This window comes from Rhamphochromis longiceps, linkage group LG2, assembly GCF_057381845.1.
Source record: "Rhamphochromis longiceps isolate RC_006_pf linkage group LG2, R_longiceps_female_GT1.1, whole genome shotgun sequence".
Taxonomy (NCBI): Eukaryota; Metazoa; Chordata; class Actinopteri; order Cichliformes; family Cichlidae; genus Rhamphochromis; species Rhamphochromis longiceps.
The window spans coordinates 2,374,273-2,396,759 of NC_140558.1; the positions used below are offsets into that span (position 1 = coordinate 2,374,273).

General features: G+C 43.1%; 1 protein-coding gene across 2 annotated transcripts in view; it reads left to right on the forward strand.

The window, feature by feature from the left end:
• The first annotated feature begins 10,876 nt into the window (after positions 1-10,876).
• The window catches only part of stox2b (storkhead box 2b), a 55,475-nt gene continuing 43,864 nt past the window's right edge, over positions 10,877-22,487 (forward strand). Inside the window, exon 1 of one of the 2 annotated variants that reach the window (XM_085414424.1) lies at positions 10,877-11,831. In XM_085414424.1, the coding sequence (XP_085270550.1) occupies positions 11,495-11,831 (337 nt within the window). In that variant the 5' untranslated portion in view covers positions 10,877-11,494. The remainder of the gene's footprint in view (positions 11,832-22,487) is intronic. The other variant, XM_085414415.1, reaches the window with a different exon arrangement.

The following is a 22,487-nucleotide window of genomic DNA, read 5'->3' on the forward strand; positions in this document are numbered from 1 at the left end:
TGGCGATCCTGAGGTTGTTGTGGACACCACACATGCCAATAGTGTTCAGCTACAGTTCACCCCCTCTGCCCCCGCTACTGGCAGCTTTGGGTCTCAAGAGGTTTTAATTTAAAGAAAAAAAGTTTTAAAAACTCACTAAATGTACTATTTTCTATATAGGGTTCTTCCCTTTTCCTTCTGTGAGATGAGATGTCCACAGTGGAAATTCCCAGCAGAGACACCAGGGGACCGCTGCCCGGACTGCAAACCTGCAGATTGGTTTTGTATGTTCTGCCTTTTATTCTGATCATTTTTGCCGTGTTAGATTATGGAATCAAGAAGGCTTGGATGTCCACTCACCACAGCACACAGAAAGAAGTGCATCATAACTCGTGTTTCATGGTGTGGTCTGCTGGGGCAGCAGCATACTGGGAACAAGCTGAAGGCCTGTTGTGGGACGCCCTCTTGACCCAGTGGTGGTGGTGAGCAATAAGAGAATGTTGGCTGAACTGTCGTACCTGTTAGATAATACTCCCCCCTCCATGGCGGTCACTCTTAAAGCCCCGAGTACTTCCTTCAGTGGCAGACTGCTACATGTTCTGCTGGTGCGTGAGAGAGACTTCAGAGGTCTTCTAGCTGCAGTCAGACTACAGCAGTGAATGCACACACTGGGGTCTGTACATGTCACAGGATGTAATATTTGGTGACAGGGATGGGCAGTAACGCGTTACTTCAGTAATTAGTTACTGATTACTTTTTTCAAGTAACTTGACCAACACTGTTTGGTGATAACATCCAACCACTGCATGTTGCACAAGTTTACAACATCATCTTCTCCACTCTATAAAACGTTTTGTTGGCTCAACTTAAAAAAATGTGCCCAAAGTTTCCACTCAGCTCAGTGTTGTTCAATAAATCCAGCAAGTAATTTTTAGGTTTGGCAAACTCGGCTGGTTTAACAAACCAACGTGTTTTACTTTGACCACCGAAAGCATAATTAAGCTGAACAACCTCCTATTGATTTAGCTTTTCTGGTAATATTAAGTTGACACATTACATTAGCTGAGTTGCTCTAACTTACTTTTTTACATATATCCCACTCACAAATATCCAAATAGTTTTAAGTTACTAAAGTAACTTCTGTAAAATCACACACAGACATTTCACTTTTCCAACTGATTAAACAGTTTATTACAAAACATTTTCCAAGTAATTCCCAAATCAAATATTACAGCAGCCCTTTAATTATAAATCAGTGGTCAGAAACAGTACTTCAGTATAAACAAACAATAACAACACAAGCATGTTTATTACCTGTGTAAGGTGTGTTTAGAAGCTAAAACACACCCATTCACTCCGTCTTCACACTGTTCTGAGATGCTGTCCTCCAGCTTCGGACTGACTGAACTGGTGACTGCGATGTTTACCACAGCTTCTGGGAACTTCTTCACCATCCTGCCACGCAGGACAAAAGGAGACGTCAGTATTTTACGTACCTGTCACAGTCCTGAGTCGGTGACCCAGTGTTTTGGGTTTCGTTCTGTTTTTTGATCGTAGACTTCATCATTGTTGTCACTATTAGTGTTTAGGTTTCTCTCCCGGTATTTTTTTTTAGCTCTCTAGTTCTTTGTTCTGTCATTTCTAGTTCTTGGGTTTTGCTCCTGTGTCCCTTTTGTTCGGTGTCAAGTCTGTGTTTCTGTGTCTGTCGCGTGCTTCCTGTTTTATTTTGATAGTCCCTGTGCAGTGTGTCTGGTTTTGCTTCCCCTTGTCTCATTAGCTCTGATTTCTCCCAGCTGTGTTTCCCTCCTGTCTCCCATTCCCTGTTTGTTCCAGTGTGTATTTATGTCTCTTTACTACCTCAATTCTCAAAAGTTCTTGAAAAACTGTTTAAAAACAGACTGGAAAATTTTATAGATAAACATAAACTACTCACTGAGAGTCAGTACAGATTCAGATCAAGCAGATCAACATCATCGGCACTATTAGATTCAATAGAATACATCACAAATTCCATAGACAAAAAGCAATATGTGGCTGGGTTATTCATAGACTTGACAAAGGCATTTGACACTATAGATCATGATATATTAATAAGAAAACTGGAACGTTATGGTGTCAGAGGGGTAGTTTTAGATTGGGTCCGGAGTTATTTAAGTGACAGAAAGCAGTTTGTGAAAATAAATGGTGGTTGCTCCTTATGTATGGACATTGCTTGTGGTGTACCCCAAGGGTCAGTTTTGGGTCCAAAATTCTTCAACTTGTACATTAACGACATCTGTAAAGTGTCCAAAGTATTAAAAATGGTTCTCTTTGCTGACGATACAAACATTTTTTGCTCTGGTGATGATCTGCAGAATTTATTGGAGGATATGACTAATGAAATAAGTAAAGTGAAGTTCTGGCTTGATAAAAACAAATTATCATTAAATTTGAATAAATCTAAACTTATGTTATTTGGAAATAGTAGTTTAAATACTAATGCAAAGATTCAAATAAATGGTGTTGATATTGAAAGAGTCAGTGAAAATAAATTTCTGGGGGTAATAATAGATGAAAAACTTAACTGAGAGCTCACGTAAGATATATTCATTCCAAAGTATCACGAAGCATTGCAGTACTAAACAAGGCAAAACAGGTATTCGACAGAACATCACTTCATATTCTCTACTGTTCACTGGTTTCACCATACTTAAGCTATTGTGCAGAGGTCTGGGGCAATAACTATAAAACCACATTACATTCACTTTTTACTCTTCAAAAAAAAGCAATTCGAATCATCCACAGTGCAGGTTATAGGGAACATACAAACTCACTATTTTTGCAGTCTGAAATATTGAAAATTGACGATATAGTGAAATTCCAAACAGCACAAATTCTATTCAAAGCAAAAAATAAAGAACTGCCAGGTAATATTCAGAGTATGTTTTTTTTTAAAGAAGGAAGTTATAATTTAAGGGGTTTTTGTAACTTCAAAACAATGAAGGTATGTACTACAAGAAAAGGCTTTTGTGTTTCTGTTCAAGGAGTGAAACTATGGAACAAACTGAATATGGAATTAAAGCAATGTCCAAACATAAAACTGTTCAAAAAGAGTTATAAAAACATGATCTTCTCGATCTATAAAGAAAAGGAAAATATTTAAATTAAGTGAATGTCTCTATTTAAAAACAAACAAACAAAAAGTTCATGATGTGATATTATAGTATATAGTATATCAGAAATCTGTTCACTATTTTTATTACAAATTATATCAGTAAGGAAGCTGACTAAATATTCACTGATAATTTATGGGACAGGGGTGGGATTAAATAAGTGTATACTTCTTCCCACTCCCTTTCAACATGTAAATTAATCAGAATGTTTTTTTGTATGTAATTTGTATAGTATTTTTTCTCTCTCTTATTTCTTTTCTAAATGTACTTGTATATTGTTCACATGTTGAAATAAATTACCAATCAAAACAAAAAGCCCTGTGTTTTCCGTGGTGCGTTGTACCCTCATTTTGCTGTGTGGTTTTCCCAGTTCGTGGTTCTTAGTTTCTTCAGTTTCAGTCTTGTCTCTGAGAGTTCTGCATTTGGGTCTTATACACAGCACATCATGACAGTGCCATTTAAAAATATATAATCACAAAACAAAGTGAGATTTACCTACTAACTGTTCTCTTCAGAGATCCTCTTCTTTCAGATACACCACCAGGCGGCTCTCTCTCGCTCCTCGTTTCCACCGAACTCTGGAGAATGAAAACAGCAAAACAAATCTTGAGTATTACAGCACACTAGGAGAAGCAAAAAATGTTACATTTATGTGACCTGCATCTTGCCACTTGTTGATTTTGAAATGTATTTTTTAAACAAATAAAAGATTAAATCTTTACAACTCAAATCTGTGTTAAAAGTATCCTACTGCCTTCTATGCACCCTTTGCTAGCAGTCGGATAAGCTGACTGAAAGTAAATGTCACCTCAGTTTAGAGACTATTTCAAACACTTTTTGTTGATGTCACGGTTCTGGGTCCGTTGGACCCAGTATTTTGAGTTTATTATGTTTTGGTTCACTTTTGCATCATGGATTATTCTTTGTTTCTCTGGTACTTTGTGTTTCAGTTATCTTGGTGTTTTGGATTGTTTCTCATTCTCTTGTTGTGATGTTTATTATTATTATTATTAGTTTCATGTTTCTATTATCCATGTTTAAGGAATGGTGGTTTCATGTATAGTTCAGTTCCATGTTTCATTTTCTGTCTCTGTGTTGAGTCCATGTCTCTGAGTTGTGATTCATGTTTCCTGTTTTATTGTGAAAGTCTTTGTCTTATGTTAGTGTGTGCAGCTTTGTTCCCCATGTCTCGTTAGCCCTGATCTCTCCCAGCTGTGTCTCCCTTCTGTGGCCCATTTCCTCATTACTACCCTGTGTATTTAAGCCCTGTGTTTTCCCATGCCCAGTGTCGCGTCGTACCCACAGATTATGCCTGTGTGTCCTTGGTCTCAGTGTTCCATCCTCACTTCATGTTTGTTTTCCTGCCAGCAATAAAGCTGAGGTTTTTGAGTTACATTCCGTTTTCCGAGTCCTGCATTTGGATCCTCATCTCTGCCTGCCCGCACACAGAGCCCTGACAGTTGAATTGTGTTCTAACGATTCAAATAACAATTGTTATACATAAGATATGTGAAAAGCCACCTGTGGACAAGCCTTATAATGATGTGTAAACCATGAAAAGCTCCTATCCACCCTCTTTAATGTGTTTGTGTAACTTCCTCATAAACATTTATTGTGGAGTTGATGAAGATACTTGTAATGTAACATGGTAGACTAATGTGCCTGTGTTAATTCAGCTCCATATTATTGTGTGAAGTTGCACTGGGTTGGGAGTGGTTTTGTGTGTGTGTCACATTTTTGGTGAGCCAATGGCTGGAATGGGGTTGGACTAATTAGAGGCAGGTGTACTTGATTGCACTGATACACTGGTCCACTTATAGCCCACACTACAAACACTGCTGTGTCGTTTTGTCTCTCTGTGCAGGCCAGGGCCTATTATATGCCACAGCCTAAAGGCAGCAGAGTTGCAGAGGCTGGAGTGACCACTGACTATATGCTTGCAGGGTGGTGGGTCTCCAAGGACAACTTCTAACCCTGTTACAGGCAACACGTGGAGTGCAACTGGCCGTGTGGCATAGCTGGCTCTGGCCTTGGGACTGTGTGTTTTTATACGATTCATAAATGGGACACTGAACTGTTTTATCTTTTATCTCTTGATATATTTTTTGTCAATAAATTATCTTTTAGAATTTTATTGACTGTCATCTTTTTGCCCACGACTGAGACGGTTGGTCAGACCTAGAGTCTTTCTTTGGGTGTGTTACAGTAACACTTCAGCTTATTCTACCCCCGTTATCCGTAATATTACCAATACTTACTTTATTGTATCCTCAAGTTATCTGTGACACGTATCTACTCAAATTTACTCACCTTAGTTTGCAAAGAAATAGTTTGCAACAATGTGACCAAACGTTAAATTAACATATTCTCATCTCACCTAGAAGTACAACATCTGAGTTTTATTTTTGCGTTTTTATTTTTGCTCTTCAGTCTCAGTCACCCATTAAGTTACAAATACGTCACTATATTCTTCACAGTGAAAACATAAAAAGTTGTGTGTTTCTCGGCCGTCATGTTATGTCATGCCGCGTCATGAACTCCCAGTTTAGATCATCCTTCCGAGTTTGAATGTTGGTTTTGTTTCTAGTGCTCCCATCTCCCATCTCTGAGTCCTGCGTTTGGGTCCAACCTCTGCCTGCCACACAGCTCACCGTGACAACACCACTGTTGCTTGGGAAGCTTGCACACCAGAACTTCACCCACATGTGCTGTACCAGTGTACAGTAATGTGATGATTTGAACTTACTGAACACAGTCTGGGCAAACACTTACCTCCTACAACAAGGCATTAAGAATGCACACAGCTGTTGTGTGTGTGATGATACGAACATATGTTGCTGTCTGCATGGTCCCACACACACCTATGGGTAACCAAATGCAACCACCACACTGATTTAAATAATAACAGGAAAAAATAGACTGTCTCTTACGTTTGTAGTGTAACAACTAGCAACTTACTCACCCTGGAGAGTTAGTCACAGGACCCTCTGCAGTTTCCATACCAGCCCCACCTGGGGGTGGACGATGCAGTGATACATGTGCTGCAGAGAGCGTGTTCCTCGACCCAACACCACAGTTCAGATAATGTTCTTGGACTTCTTTAGCGCCTTTAACTCGATCCGGCCCGTGCTGCTGAGGGAGAAGTCGGAGTCCATGCAGGTGGAGGCTCCACTGGTCCAGTGGATCTACAGTGGGGAAAAAAAGTATTTAGTCAGCCACCGATTGTGCAAGTTCCCCCACTTAAAATGATGACAGAGGTCAGTAATTTGCACCAGAGGTACACTTCAACTGTGAGAGACAGAATGTGAAAAAAAAATCCATGAATCCACATGGTAGGATTTGTAAAGAATTTATTCGTAAATCAGGGTGGAAAATAAGTATTTGGTCAATAACAAAAATACAACTCAATACTTTGTAACATAACCTTTGTTGGCAATAACAGAGGTCAAACGTTTACTATAGGTCTTTACCAGGTTTGCACACACAGTAGCTGGTATTTTGGTCCTCCATGCAGATCTTCTCGAGAGCAGTGATGTTTTGGGGCTGTCGCCGAGCAACACGGACTTTCAACTCCCGCCACAGATTTTCTATGGGGTTGAGGTCTGGAGACTGGCTAGGCCACTCCAGGACTTTCAAATGCTTCTTACGGAGCCACTCCTTTGTTGCCCGGGCGGTGTGTTTTGGATCATTGTCATGTTGGAAGACCCAGCCTCATTTCATCTTCAAAGTTCTCACTGATGGAAGGAGGTTTTGGCTCAAAATCTCACGATACATGGCCCCATTCATTCTGTCCTTAACACGGATCAGTCGTCCTGTCCCCTTGGCAGAAAAACAGCCCCATAGCATGATGTTTCCATCCCCATGCTTCACAGTAGGTATGGTGTTCTTGGGATGCAACTCAGTATTCTTCTTCCTCCAAACACGACGAGTTGAGTTTATACCAAAAAGTTCTACTTTGGTTTCATCTGACCACATGACATTCTCCCAATCCTCTGCTGTATCATCCATGTGCTCTCTGGCAAACTTCAGACGGGCCTGGACATGCACTGGCTTCAGCAGCGGAACACGTCTGGCACTGCGGGATTTGATTCCCTGCCGTTGTAGTGTGTTACTGATGGTGACCTTTGTTACTTTGGTCCCAGCTCTCTGCAGGTCATTCACCAGGTCCCCCCGTGTGGTTCTGGGATCTTTGCTCACCGTTCTCATGATCATTTTGACCCCACGGGATGAGATCTTGCGTGGAGCCCCAGATCGAGGGAGATTATCAGTGGTCTTGTATGTCTTCCATTTTCTGATGATTGCTCCCACAGTTGATTTTTTCACACCAAGCTGCTTGCCTATTGTAGATTCACTCTTCCCAGTCTGGTGCAGGTCTACAATACTTTTCCTGGTGTCCTTCGAAAGCTCTTTGGTCTTGGCCATGGCGGAGTTTGGAGTCTGACTGTTTGAGGCTGTGGACAGGTGTCTTTTATACAGATGATGAGTTCAAACGGGTGCCATTCATACAGGTAACGAGTGGGGGACAGAAAAGCTTCTTACAGAGGACGTTACAGGTCTGTGAGAGCCAGAGATTTTCCTTGTTTGAGGTGACCAAATACTTATTTTCCACCCTGATTTACGAATAAATTCTTTACAAATCCTACCATGTGAATTCATGGATTTTTTTTTCACATTCTGTCTCTCACAGTTGAAGTGTACCTCTGGTGCAAATTACTGACCTCTGTCATCATTTTAAGTGGGGGAAGTTGCACAATCGGTGGCTGACTAAATACTTTTTTCCCCACTGTACCTGACAGGCAGACCACAGTTTGTGAGACTGCAGAGCTGTGTGTCAGAGAGTCTGAACAGCAACATAGGAGCACCCAGGGAACTGTGCTGTCCCCTCTCCTCTTCACCATCCATACGGACGACTTCAAGCACATCACAGAAACTCCTCCAGGAATCCTCTGATGACACGGCCATTATTGGAAGTGTGGACACGGGAAGAGGAGTACAGAGGACGGACTGATCTCTTTATGAGGTGGTGTGAGGTGAACCACCTGCAGAAACAGATCCCCACCTTCTCCTGTCTGCATTAGTGGGACTGATGTGGAAATAGTCACATCCTACAAGTATCTGGGAGTTCAACTGGATGACAAGCTGGAGTGGTCTGCCGACACGGACGCTGCCTCCACAAAGGCTCTGAGCCGGCTTTACTTTCTACGAAGGCTCAGATCCTTCAGTGTCTGCAGCAGCTGCTCCATATGTTCTATCGGCCTGTTGTTGGCAGCACCATCGTCTTTGCTGTGGCGTGCTGGGGTGCAGGCGTCAAAGCAAAGGACGCAAACAGACTGACCATCAGGAGGGCCGAGGCTGTTGTTGGCATGAAGCTTGCTGTGTGTGTTTGTGTGTTTGTGTGTGTGCTGTATGTTTATGTGATAAATTCCAACACTGAATGCAAAGCAGACATAACAAGTACAGACAAAGAAGAGAAGAGACGTGAAAAGTGAAGAGAAATAAACTCGTGCAGCCACCATTCCAGAGTGACCTGCAAATAACAAATTATTCCTCACTGAGGTTGATCCACAGGAACCTGAAACCACTGACTCTCTCCACCTCTGTCCCATCAAACTGCTGGGTGTGCCCTCCACCCTGGAGTTCCTGTAGTCCACGATAAGCTTCTTGGTCTTTGTAGCAGGTCAGGTCTCAAATTGTTCATTACAATCCTCTCCGGTCTTACAGTGCACCTGTCCCCAAAGGTGGGAACAAACCAGGTGCTTGTCTCGTACCTGCACAGCCTCAGCGCCATCATCGACCTGCATTATCAGCTCCTTTGCCCTTTAAATTTTCAACATCCACACCTGAGAGATGCTGAAACACTCAGGGTCACAGCCTCGCACTCTCATCAGCCCCTCAGATTTATCAGCCACAACCTCCAACCTCCCTTTCTCCCTGACCTGAGATTGCAAACTGCTCCTCCCTCTGGCCATGTGGTGGTACCAAACAATCACACACTGTCCCCTCAGCAACTCAGTGTTCCTGTGTTGCAGAAGATGTTAAGTTTTGCCTCCCAGATAATTCAAGCACTTTGTTTTGAAATGAACATTTTTTGTTTTCCTATTTGCAACTTATTTTTTCTCCTTTTCTGTGTTATACAGGGAAGTTTCTTATGTGAGGGAGGAAAAATGTGACGTGCAGAATTAACTTTAACTTTAAATTAACAGGTTTATCTATCTATCTATCTATCTATCTATCTATCTATCTATCTATCTATCTATCTATCTATCTATCTATCTATCTATCTATCTATCTATCTATCTATCTATCTATCTATCTATCTATCTATAGCTGAATGACTCAACCGAACAGCCCATGTAAATAAATGATTACCCTTGACTTGAATAATAAACTTAGGACCAAAAGTAAAGAGTAGGGTTGAGTATGTGGGTTGAAAACCTGCCAGATCTTCTCTGCCAGTGTCAAGCAGCTGATTCTGCTGCTGACTCTTTTTCTGAGCTTCTGGAATCCCATCAGCTTGAGTGCACTGGTTCTGCCAGAGTGACCAACACAACCACACTGGTTGACTTACAATCCCACAAATGCAGGTTGAAGAATCTGTAAATAGACTGGTTCTTATATAGAGCATACCACATTCACCCATTTACACCCATTACTAATAACCCTCCATGGCACAGTGTTGCCTTCAGGAATTAAACCAATCTTGTTGTGATTACACTCTCCCATAATTTAAAAAAGACATATTTACTTGTTTTGTGACACAACACACTTCAGTTTTCAGTAAAATGATGAGAAGCACAGAGTTTGACCTTTGACTCGGGGGTGGAGCAATCCTCTCAGATGTCAAATCTGCACGACAGAGTGCTAGCTAATGCTGAGACTAATATCAATTTTATGTACGTTTAAATTGAAATAAGCATATATTTAAAATCTGTGCATGTTTAAGAACATTGAAGAAGTATTTTTAGTTGTTTATAGACAGATTTTGGTTCGTTGTCTCAGGGCAACACCGTGTAGTTGGGCCAGTTTTCTTCAGGCAATAATGGCAATGCAGCAGTTCAAAGTTCTGGTTCTTGGGACAGCTTGCTTTAGATGTTTTAGGTAGGGGTGTTTCCCCACTCCAAAACACCTGAATTAAATGGTCAGTCTGTTGTGGGACAGCTGCAGCACATCCAGCCCTGAGGTGTTGGAGCAGCAGCACTGAGTGATGGGATGTGTAAGCTATCAAATCATGTACTAAAATGAGTGTGTACAAACTTGGAAGAATTGAGGACAAGAACATTTTATGCAAGTTTTATGGCAGTTAGTGTGTCTGTGTGCGTGTGTGTTATTAGCTTGTTAAGCACTTCAGAATTCATCATATTCCACACATATTGCACATAACCCATGCACAGCCAAGACACACAAAAAACACACACAGTTATTTGTGATTCGTTACTTCGGGGAGGCTACAATCACTCCCAAATCGTTCAGAAAATTCATAAAAATGATCTGTTGAACTACTACAAAATGTGTGTTTCAAAACTGCTCATTTCAAGTGAACTAGTCATGAACAAAGATTTACTATAGTATAATTATATGCGAGTCATTTTTATATGTATTATTCAAGTATAATAATTTGTTAACAAGGTAATAGTAATTATTTAGAATAGTTAGCCCACATATATATGTGGCACGAAGAGTCTTAAGTTGAAAATGTACCCGGAAGAATGTTTTCACACTTATTAAAGCGTAGCTCCGTAGCGACGTCTGTCACCACTGTACCTGGATGAGACAGTCCTGCATCCAGCTGTATTCTTACGTATTGTTTAAAGCGTATCGCAAGACTCGACACGATCATCTGACAACTGAAAATTACGCCTGGCCCTTAATCGTAAAGGTTGGCAAATCAAAGCCAACTGACCCACGAAACTGCGTTGCTGTCTGTTGCTAAGAAGAGGGGCGCCGCCGCATCTGTTGCCGGGGTGAATTGATTAAAATGTTAGCATCCAGCTAGGTAGCAATATTTCTAGATCTCAGGCGCAACAACGAGGTTTAAATCGAGAATGAATCATGTCCTCTCCTGCTAGACAGCACTCGAGATGAATCAACACTAATTTTCGTGTTCGGTTTCGGGGCTCTACATTCCGCCCGAACAGGAAGACGGACCTTAAAATGTAGAAATTGGGTACATGTAAGGTTAAAGAGCTAACTGCAGCTAGCAGACTAGCTTCATGAAATACAACTATAATCTATGCGGCTGCCGCAAAACGTAGCTGCACTGCCAGCCAACATGGACTGTTTGTTTTCCGTTCAGCCCGACGTTGTTAGAGATGAATAAAACGATTGTAGTGTATTCGACCGAGAGCTAGAAGGCCGATGCGACAATGGAGTCTTTCCTGCAGATAGCTCCCCATTCTTTGGCTATAGTGCTATCCAGGGTCGGGGCTGGGGAGGCGTTAGGGGGCAGGGTGTCTGAAAGCGACGAGTTCCCGAGACACCACACCGGCTATGAGATTTTTGCCGATTTTAAAGCAGAAAATACCCAGCATCATGTATGGAACCAGCGGATTACAGAGGCCGTGTCCGAGACTTTCTTCCTGGGATGGATTGACGAGCATGTGCTATTAATTCAAGGCAAGGAAGACCACCTGGAGGTACTGAGGGAGGGATGGATGCGGAGGTCTCTTAATCCGCCTCGGGGATTCACCATTAAATACCTCGGTAAGGCCTCTACACCTAGTCTTGTGTACTTATGGTAATGATATCCCATACAATTGTTGAAGCTTAATACAGCACCTTGACGCTGAGAGCCATTTTCATGTGCACTGCCTGTTGTGTCACTTGGAAATGTCTTTAGTTTGAGCACCAGTGTTTATTTTAAGGGCCGTCATAACTGACAAGTAGCTTATGATGTGTTAAATCTCCTAGCAGAAAAATGTAAATATCACTTTATATTCGCCTAATACACTTTGTTATTGTCTTATTTTGTATATTTTAATAATCGCGCATCTTCGGGGATACACAATTTGGCCCAGATGAAATAAGACAGAGTTGAATTATTCTGTTGTTTAGAGCATTTAGAATAAGTCTTCATACTCATGTTAGAGGACCTGCAGCTCAGACTGAAACAACAACTGGAGAACTTGTTTTAATGCTGGTGTTGGATCAAGGGTACATGTTTCTCACAAGTTTGTTTTTCATTAGTGACTTGATGCTGTAAAACTTAGACAGTACATAATGATTGACAGTTTTAATCAACAGCTGCAGTCAAAGAGAAACTGGGCTGTATCTCTTTGGGAATAGGGTTGGAATAGCAATACTGAAAGCAGACAGGGCATGTGCTTCCAACCCTGGGTGTCTGTTTCATCCTGAGAAGTCTTCTACAGTAAACTGGACTCAGGGGTAAGTAAATCAGGGGTCACCAACCTTTGTGAAACTGAGAGCTACTTCTTGGGTACTGATTAATGCGAAGGGCTACCAGTTTGATACTTTACACTTCTGAAATAACAAATTTGCTCAGTTTACTTTTAATTATATGTTATTATTAATAATTGAAGGTATTCATCTCTGTAAAGACACTGATCCTGTTAATGATTTCTCACAATAATTACAAACAATGCTTTAAGAAGGTAGGAAACAGATACATATACACACTTTCTTTCTATATATCTCTAAAGTATTTACATTTTCAAATAATCTGCAACGTTTTCACTTGCCGCTAACAATGTTGAACAAATCATGCACTGCACCATGTCTGCACAGATTATCAATTATGAAACATACAAAAATCAACTTTCAGATTTTACTGAACTTGTCACAAAATCTGCAGATTTTCTAAAAAATATCAAATGTTACATTCAATGAATCTGTCCTCTCTGTCCAAAATGCATCTTAAGGATAAAGGACACTCTTTCGAGGATGCCAATGTTCACATTTTGGACAGAGAGGACAGATGGTTTGAAAGAGGAGTGAAAGAAGCATCTAAGTCCACTGTGAGCGACCATCTTTGAACAGAGGCGGGGTTTACGACACCAACTCTCTGCCATCTATAATCCAGTTTTGAGATCCCTTCCGAGACGCCTTAACGCCCACTCACATCCTGGGCCATCTGACCTCAGGAATTCGCATGATAAGGTGGGGCCAGGTTTCACAATGAGCTCACCCGAAACTCTGGCTGATTGGGACCCACACCCAGTTTCACACCTTGGCTCAGACGATTAGAGGATCATCAGGGGTCCTTTTGTCCCTCTGTGGGGGGTCACTCCCACTAGGTTTATATCTGGGACTCTCCACCATTTGACCTTAGAACTGAAGCAGCTTCTCGGATGAGAGGTGAAACGTCTTCAAGTAACTTAAAGAAGTCCAGACGCTTTTCTTTGCAAGCTCCTTTGACCTCTCATGTTTAACTGTTTTCCACTTCTTCTTTGGTCATTTTAGCCTTTTTAGCCAGGGTGAAGGGAGTATCTGCCATCAAACAAGAAGCCAGCCGCATGTAGCTATGATGATGTTTGCTAGTTCACCTTACATGCATTAATGTAATAACGTGGTTAGCCTACTCAATGTAAATTACACACGAACAACATTAAGCTACTCACGCAGAGAAGAACGGCTGCTGCTGCATCATCATCCTCATCATTTCTGCTACACTGGCAGGGCTAGGGGCCAGGACTCTCCTCTTCGGGTTTTTGGGGGATGTTGCTAACTCCGGGTCCGATAACAGGCACCACACCCGCAGTAGATGTGTGAGGTGTGAGGTCTCGCAGCAAGCTATCAAATACGGCGCATTTCTCTGCTTTTAAAAAAACGCTATGCGTCGCCAGGTGTTTCATCGGATTTGAGGTGTTACCTCCTTTGACAGTGTCACAGTATCAGCTTAAAGCACTTGTTGCTGCTGAGTTTGCATCTTTTGCTGTGAAGTACAGCCAGACTTTGACCGCTTCGCCTTGGGCATTTTTAATCTGTTGCTCTGCTCTAAAAGAACGTACGTACCTGGGCCCGCCTACTATCCTCGGAAACGTAAAATGATTGGCTAGAACCTAGCTGAGAGGTCATACGTATCACCCTCCACCTCATGATGCTTAATCGACGTAATCAACTTTAATTTGATGCAGTGTGAAAAAAAAAATCCACAGAGTTAAATTATTTTTCAAGAATAATTAAACAGATTCAACATCTTTCTTCAACAGAACTGCAGACTGCACAGATGGTACCTTCCCAAAGAAAAAAGTACTATAGCTTACTAGAGTATATTAGACTTAACAGTTACTATATACAGTAATGGACTTCTATACATTTTACATCAGATTAAAACTTTGGGTGTAAGATTCAGATAATTATTTATTAAAAGCTCGACATTTTAATTGAGAATAAGAAAGAAAAGTATGTCTTTGTGCCCCCTTTTCCCTGTTCATGCCCTATCGGCCCCCCTGGCTAAACTTTGCTAGATCCGCCCCTGCACAGTTACCAGCGTCAGCTGCGTAGAAAAAGATCCTGGTGTAGAAAGTAATATTAAATACATTCTAACAACAGCTGATCAAGCTTAAACGTGCTGCTGTTGTTCAGCCGCTGGTTTCCTCTTTCTGGCGCGAAGTGGACCAAAAACAGAGAAGAGAGACGGACTCACGACAGAAAAGCCGATCAGCTGATCATTGATCAGTTTCGTGATTGAAGTAGCAGCAGGAGAGAGAGAGAGAAGAGGCAGTCGCTCCACATATCGGTTGTTAAACTTAACGTCGGAATGCTTTACAAACATTCAGAGATGAACTTATACACTTGCTTTACTTCTCTCTGGGATCCCTTCCTCGGAGATGAAATGCGGTGCTCCCCGTGGTAATCGGAGCACTAGGTGCGGTGACTCCCAAGCTAGGCGAGTGGCTCCAGCAGATCCCGGGAACAACATCGGAGATCTCTGTCCAGAAGAGCGCAGTCCTGGGAACAGCTAAGATACTGCGCAGGACCCTCAAGCTCCCAGGCCTCTGGTAGAGGACCTGAGCTTGAAGGATAAACCGCCCGCAGGGGCGTGCTGGGTGTTTTTATGTGTATATATATGTGTATATATATATACATATACATACGTATATGTGTGTATATATATACATATACATACGTATATGTGTGTATATATATACATATACATACGTATATGTGTGTATATATATACATATACACTCAACAAAAATATAAACGCAACACCTTTGTTACTGCTCCCATTCCCCATGGGATGGACGTAGAGACCTAAAATTCATTCCAGATACACAATATAACCATCCCTCCCAAACAGTGGTCACAAATCAGTCCAAATGTGTGGTAGTGGGCACATCTGCTATATTGAGATAATCCATCCCACCTCACAGGTGTGCCACATCAGGATGCTGATCTGACATCATGAGTAGTGCACAGGTGTACCTCAGACTGCCCACAACAAAAGGCCACCCTGGAATGTGCAGTTTTGTCTCACAGCAAAATGCCACAGATGCCACAAGCAATGAGGGAGCGTGCAATTGGCATGCTGACAGCAGGAATGTCAACCAGATCTGTCGCCCGTGCATTGAATGTTCATTTCTCAACCATAAGCCGTCTCCACAGGCGTTTCAGAGAATATGGCAGCACATCCAACCGGCCTCACAACCACAGAGCTCGTGTAACCACACCAGCCCAGGACCTCCACATCCAGCAGGTTCACCTCCAAGATCGTCTGAGACCAGCCACCCAGACAGCTGCTGGAACAATTGGTTTGCACAACCAAACAATTTCTGCACAAACTGTCAGAAACCGTCTCAGGGACGCTCAACTGCATGCCCGTCGTCCTCATCGGGGTCTTGACCTGACTCCAGCTCGTCGCCGTAACAGACTTGTGTGGGCAAATGCTCACATTCGATGGCGTCTGGCACGTTGGAGAGGTATGCGCTTCACGGATGAATCATGGTTCACATTGTTCAGGGCAGATGGCAGCTGAGAATGTCCCAGTTCTTGCATGGCCAGCATACTCACCGGACATGTCACCCATTGAGCATGTTCGGGATGTGCTTGACCGGCGTATACGACAGCGTGTACCAGTTCCCACGAATATCCAACAACCTCGCACAGCCATTGAAGTGGAGTGGACCAACATTCCACAGGCCACAATTGACAGACTCCATGCGACGATGTGTTGCACTGCATGAGGCAAATGGTGGTCACACCAGATACTGACCGGTTCTGGGTCCCCAGACCCCCAATAGCGCAAAAAACTGCACATTCCAGGGTGGCCTTTTGTTGTGGGCAGTCTGAGGTACACCTGTGCACTACTCATGATGTCAGATCAGCATCCTGATGTGGCACACCTGTGAGGTGGGATGGATTATCTCAATATAGCAGATGTGCCCACTACCACACATTTGGACTGATTTGTGACCACTGTTTGGGAGGGATGGTTATATTGTGTATCTGGAATGAATTTTAGGTCTCTACGTCCATCCCATGGGGAATGGGAGCAGTAACAAAGGTGTTGCGTTTATATTTTTGTTGAGTGTACATACGTATATGTGTGTGTATGTGTATATATATATATATATATATATATATATATATATATATATATATATATATATATATATATATATATATACGTATGTATATGTGTGTATATGTATATATATACATTAGGGGTGCAACGATATTCGTATCGATATTGAACCGTTCGATACAGTGCTTTCGGTTCGGTACGCATATGTATCGAACAATACAACATTTGTAATTTATTTTATCAACTTTCCTTCTGACGATGCTGTCTGTGTTGAGCGCTCAGTGAATCTGCGTTCGACTACTCCGCCTAGGCTGCACTGTCGAGCGCAGATCCACTGAGCGCTCAACACAGACAGCATAGTCAGAAGGAAGAGCGCAGGGCAAGCTAGCGAGACAGAAGTTAAGCTCTCCTTGCAAGATGGACCTCCCCCACCCTCATTCAGATCTGGCGTTTGGAATTATTTTGGTTTTCATGTGACGTATGACCCTGAAGGTAAGCGAGTCATGGACTAAAGTAAAACAGTATGTTGGATGTGCCATGCAATGCTTAATTACATTGGTGTGAACTAGTGTGTTAGCGCAGTTAGCTCGTTAACGTGTTGGCCGTCTAGCCCCATGCACGGGGCGATCGGCGGTAGCTCGTTAACGGAGATTTGCCGTGTTGTGGCGTTAAGGTCTTAACCTGAAAGCACTAGTGGGAACACAACGAATATGACTGCACATTTACTCCGACATCATCCTAGTGCAAAGACAAAAACAACAAGCATGCTACTAACTTTAGCCGAGTCATTTAGACAGCTGTTAGCACGTGATTCTCCTTATGCTGCTGAGAATATAGCCCAGAAGAAGCGGATAGTATAGCTTTTATTTTGGAAAGAGACATTTCTCTGTAATAAACTCTCTTTTCCAAAGATGAGTGATTCCTCAATCAGATACAGGGCTTGCAAAATCGCTAGCCCGACGTCCTGGAGCTAGCGATCTTTCCAGTCGGGCTACCAAAATCTATCTCTTCCCTGCCCGTCGGGCTATTGTAGGAAAAATATATGTCAATGCTTTTGCATTCTTTCAGAAATGTAGCTGGGTAATTATGTCATTGGCATCGGTGAGCCACTGTCAATATGTGACATATTGAAGTCGCGTTTGAATTTGCGCTTGTTTTTTTGCTTTCACTTTGCAATGACAGCACTGATCTGTGAGTGATGATAATTTGTGCACCAATTCCTCTGACATCGTCTTATTAATTGTTAGCTTACTATGCAAACATGACAAGTGAAATCTCCCGCAGCAAGCTTAAACATGTGAGAGGTTGATCGCGCAGAGAATCGCTGAGCTTATGTGAGTGTGTGTGTAAAAGCAGCAGTATATATATTTTAGTTCTGCTGAGCCAAATAAGACAGGTCAGGGTGAAGAAGTGACAGCCAAAAAGCTTACCACAAAACGGAGAAGTTATGACAAATGAGACTATAAGGCAAAAAGAAAGTGCAGCTTTATGGTTTCATGGACAAAAGAATTTCTGTGGCTGCAATATGATGAGCTAAATAACCAGGGCTGCACATAAGTGGTCCGCAGGTGCGCATTCGCTGTCAAAATAAAAAACGCGCACAAGGGTTAGGGTTAAATTTAAAAACTGTACTTTTGAGTTAAAACATATATTTATAATTTTAATAAATGACAAATTAAAAAGGCATGAACATTTTTTTTGTATCGAAAAAATATCGAACCGTGACACCAAAGTATCGAACCGAACCGTGAATTTTGTGTATCGTTGCACCCCTAATATACATATACATACATATCAAACCTCAGATACAGGAGGAACAATGTAGTTTTGTCCTGGTAGTGAAACACTAGACCAGCTCTTTATCCTCTTAAGGATATTCGAGGGTGCATGGGAGTTTGCCCAAGCAGTCTACATGTGTTTTGTGGACTTGGAGAAGGCATTCAACCGTGTCCCTCGGGGTGTCCTATGGGAGGTGCATCGGGAGTATGGGATGTTTGGCCCATTGCTACTGACCATTCAGGGCTCTAGACTAACTTTTTGCCATGGGCGTACCGGTACGCCTAACTTTAAAAAGTTAGGCGTACCGGTACAAAAGTTAGGCGCACACAGATTTTATAATAATTAATATAATGTGTTTTTCTGGATACACTGTGCTTTTTCAGCATTCAAAGATTGATGACACCGTGTCAGAGCACTGGCTATGAATTTCAGAAGGATCAGGCCTTAACTTAACAGAAAAGTTAGCAATAGTTCTTTTCCTATTACAGCTACATCCACTTCTGTCGTGCCTAGGCTGCTCACTAGGGCTGGGTATCATCACTTATTTCTATAATCCACTCGATTCCGGTTTTCAAAGTCCCGATTCGATTCAACTTAGCCTCAGACAGTCAGAAATATTATAATTCTGATCATTTATCAGTACTGACTTCATCAGAATTGTGAACATCACAGCAGATGCCTTTGTGTGAAAGTAACTGAGAATAAAACACAGAAAAACATGAAGGAGATTTTCCTGGTCTGGCTTTTTATAGCAGATAACCTTAAAAATATTCTACAATGTTCTGCATATAAAGTTTAAATTTCTTCAGTATTGAACAACAGAAAAAAATAGGCTTTCTTGTCCGAGGTCATTTAAGTGAAAAAAAGAAAAAGACAGCAGCCACAGCCTGTAAACAACGGTAGACTGGTGGGTAATAAGCCAATGAATAATACAGAAAACAGAGATTGGAGACGGGAAACTGTTCTTGAAGTACAGAGAGAGATGGAGAAAGCTAGCTGTGCATGAAGTGTGATTTTAATAGTCGTGGAAGCAAAACAGCAAAATTCATGACGACATTGATCAAATGTGAAGCGCAGTTTGCTGCTTCTTTTGCTGCTGGCTCGGTGGATTTTGGTTGGAGAGACAAAACCTGCAGCTCAGAATCAGCGCAAAAAGACGGAAACACAGCGCGGACCGGACGCATCAGGATCGCTAAGCTCCGACAGCGTGTCCGTCTGCGGGCCGTCGGGTGAGAAAGCCGAGAAAGACAAAGCTGATTCTGATGCGTCGGGTCTGTGTTTACGTCTTTGTGTGGAGTCCGTGTACCTGCTCTCATCTGCTGTTTGGTTGTTGTTGAAATGGTTTTGTGAGCTTTAATCTGAGAATCTGGCGTTTCTGGCAAAACACAGTTATATTTAAAAGTCAGGATTTAATGAATTGATATCGCTTTATTCAAGCTACTCACCTCCCACTTCCACCTGCACTTTCAACTGGACCACGGCCAATCAGAGAGGTCCCGCCCCTGACTATCTCTGATTGGTTTAGTCCACGATAGGGGCATAATGTGTGTCTGTTGTTGACCACAGGGAAGGCTGCAGATTTTTTTTTTTTTCTTTTGCTACCGGAACAGTTGGTTGCACAGGTGCAACCAAATATATTTTTTTAGTCGCACCACTGAAAAATTTGGTCGCATTTGCGACCAAATTGGTCGCACTCTAGAGCCCTGCCATTCAATCCTTATACACCTGTTGCAAGAGCTCAGTCCACATAGCCGACAATAAGTCGGACTCGTTCCTGGTGGGTGATGGACTCTGCCAGGGCTGCCCTTTGTCACCGATTCTGTTCGGAATTTTTATGGACAGAATCATGTCCCAAGTGGAGGAGTTTAAGTATCTCGGGGTCTTGTTCATGAGTGACGGGAGAAGGGAGGAGCTGGCTCAGAGGGTGGCCAAAATGGCAGCCGCCCAGCGGGAGCAGGTGGCGGAGGTGCGTCGCCAGCAGGAAGAGCTGCGGGACCGGACCGAGCAGCACCTGGAAAGGATTGGGGAGCTGGCGGTGCTGCTCTGGGCCTGGGCGCCACCCCCACAGGTATGTCCTGAGGGCAGTGAAGCAGTGGAGGAGCCGCATGAGGCACCTCAGCAGCCGGAGGTGGCAGACGAGGCGCGCGGGGATCTGCGCCTGCTGAAGGAGGGGGAACAGCCGGGTTAAGAGCTGCTCCTGCTAGGAGCAGTGGACGAGGCGCGTGGGGGGCTGCGTCGGCCGGAGGAAGAGGAGCCGCGCGAAGGGCTGCTCGAGCCGGGAGCGGCGGCGGCGGTGACAGTGATGAAGAAGCCGCACAAGGAGACAGACGTCCAAGTGCCAGGGGAACCTGCTCGATTGGAGCTGGCCATCGAGGTGTGCACCATGCTTGAGATCTGCCAAGCCGCCTATGACCTGGGACTCACGACTGTGCCGGCCGCGCCGAGTCCACCTGCCACGCGGCCGACCTCCGAACCAGCTTGGCCAACGCTGCTGGATTCGCAGGCGGCCACCTGGATTCGCAACTCCCAGTCGCTTGGCCGGGCCCCAGGGGTGCTGACGGTCCGGGCTGATTCCCCCTCCCACTCGCGGTGGGGTGTAGGTTCAGCTGGGTGGTTCCCCGGCCTCAATCGGGCGATGGGGGTATGTGGTGGGGCGCGGTCTGCGGTGGTCGGCATCCTTAATCACGTCCGCCGAGTTAAAAACACGGGGACTCAGGGGTCAGTGTGTGTTGTGATGTGATTTGAATAATAGGTGGTTCGGGCATCTGACAAGGATGCCTCCTGGGTGAGGTGTTCTGGGCATGTCCCACTGGGAGGAGACCCCGGGGTAGACCCAGGACACACTGGGAATTATTATATCTCTGCTGGCTTGGGAAAACCCTGGTGTTTCCCCGGACAAGCTGGAAGAGGTGGCTGGGGAGAGGGAGGTCTGGGCTTCTCTGCTTGGACTGCTGCCTCCACGACCCGGCCCCAGATAAGCGGAAAAAGATGGATTGATGGATATATATATATATATATATATATATATATATATATATATATATATATATATATATATATATATATACATATATATGTCATTTTGTGCATGTATATATACAAAGCCTTTCTTAAAAACTCAGTTGAAACACCTTTGGCAGCAATAATGGTCTCAAGTCTGTACAAGCTTGGCACACCTATTTTGGGGCAGTTTCTCCCATTATTCTTTGCAGAACCTCTCAAGCTCCATCACGTTAGAGGGGCAGTGTTAGTGCACTGACATTTTCAGATCTCTACAGAGAAGTTCAATCAGGTTCAAGTCTGGGCTCTAGCTGGGACAGTCAAGGACATTTACAGAGTGGTCCCAAAGCCACTTCTTTCTTGTCCTCGCTTAGAGTGCTTAGAGTCATTCTGTTCTGTTAGTCTGAGATCCAGAGAGCTCTAGAGCAGATCAAGGATGTTTACATTGGTGCATTCATCTTTCCCCTGACCCTAAATAGTCACCTAGTTCCTGCTAAAAAAAAAAAAAAAAAGAAACATCCCCACAGCATGGTACTGCCACCTCCATGATCCAAAATGCTGCAGCAAGAATACTTGCAGGGACTAAAAATAAAGAGCACATTTCTCCCGTATTGGCTTCTCTTCATTGGTTCCCTGTTAAATCCAGAATTGAATTAATCCTTCTTCTAACATACAATGTCTAGAAAAATCAGGTGCCATCCTATCTTCAAGACATCATTAGAGCACTTCGCTCTCACACTGCAGGCCTACTTGTTGTTCCTAGAGTATTTAAAAGTAGAATGGGAGGGAGAAATGAGTATTTTGTCCACATCATCCTCTTCATGCATGTTGTCTTACTCCAAGCTGTATAGGCTCGAAAGCCTACTACCAATTAAGCATATTAGGTGATGTGCATCTCTGTAATGAGAAGGGGTGTGGTCTAATGACATCAACACCCTATATCAGGTGTGCATAATTATTAGGCAACATCCTTTCCTTTGGCAAAATGGGTCAAAAGAAGGACTTGACAGGCTCAGAAAAGTCAAAAATAGTGAGATATCTTGCAGAGGGATGCAGCAGTCTCAAAATTGCAAAGCTTCTGAAGCGTGATCATC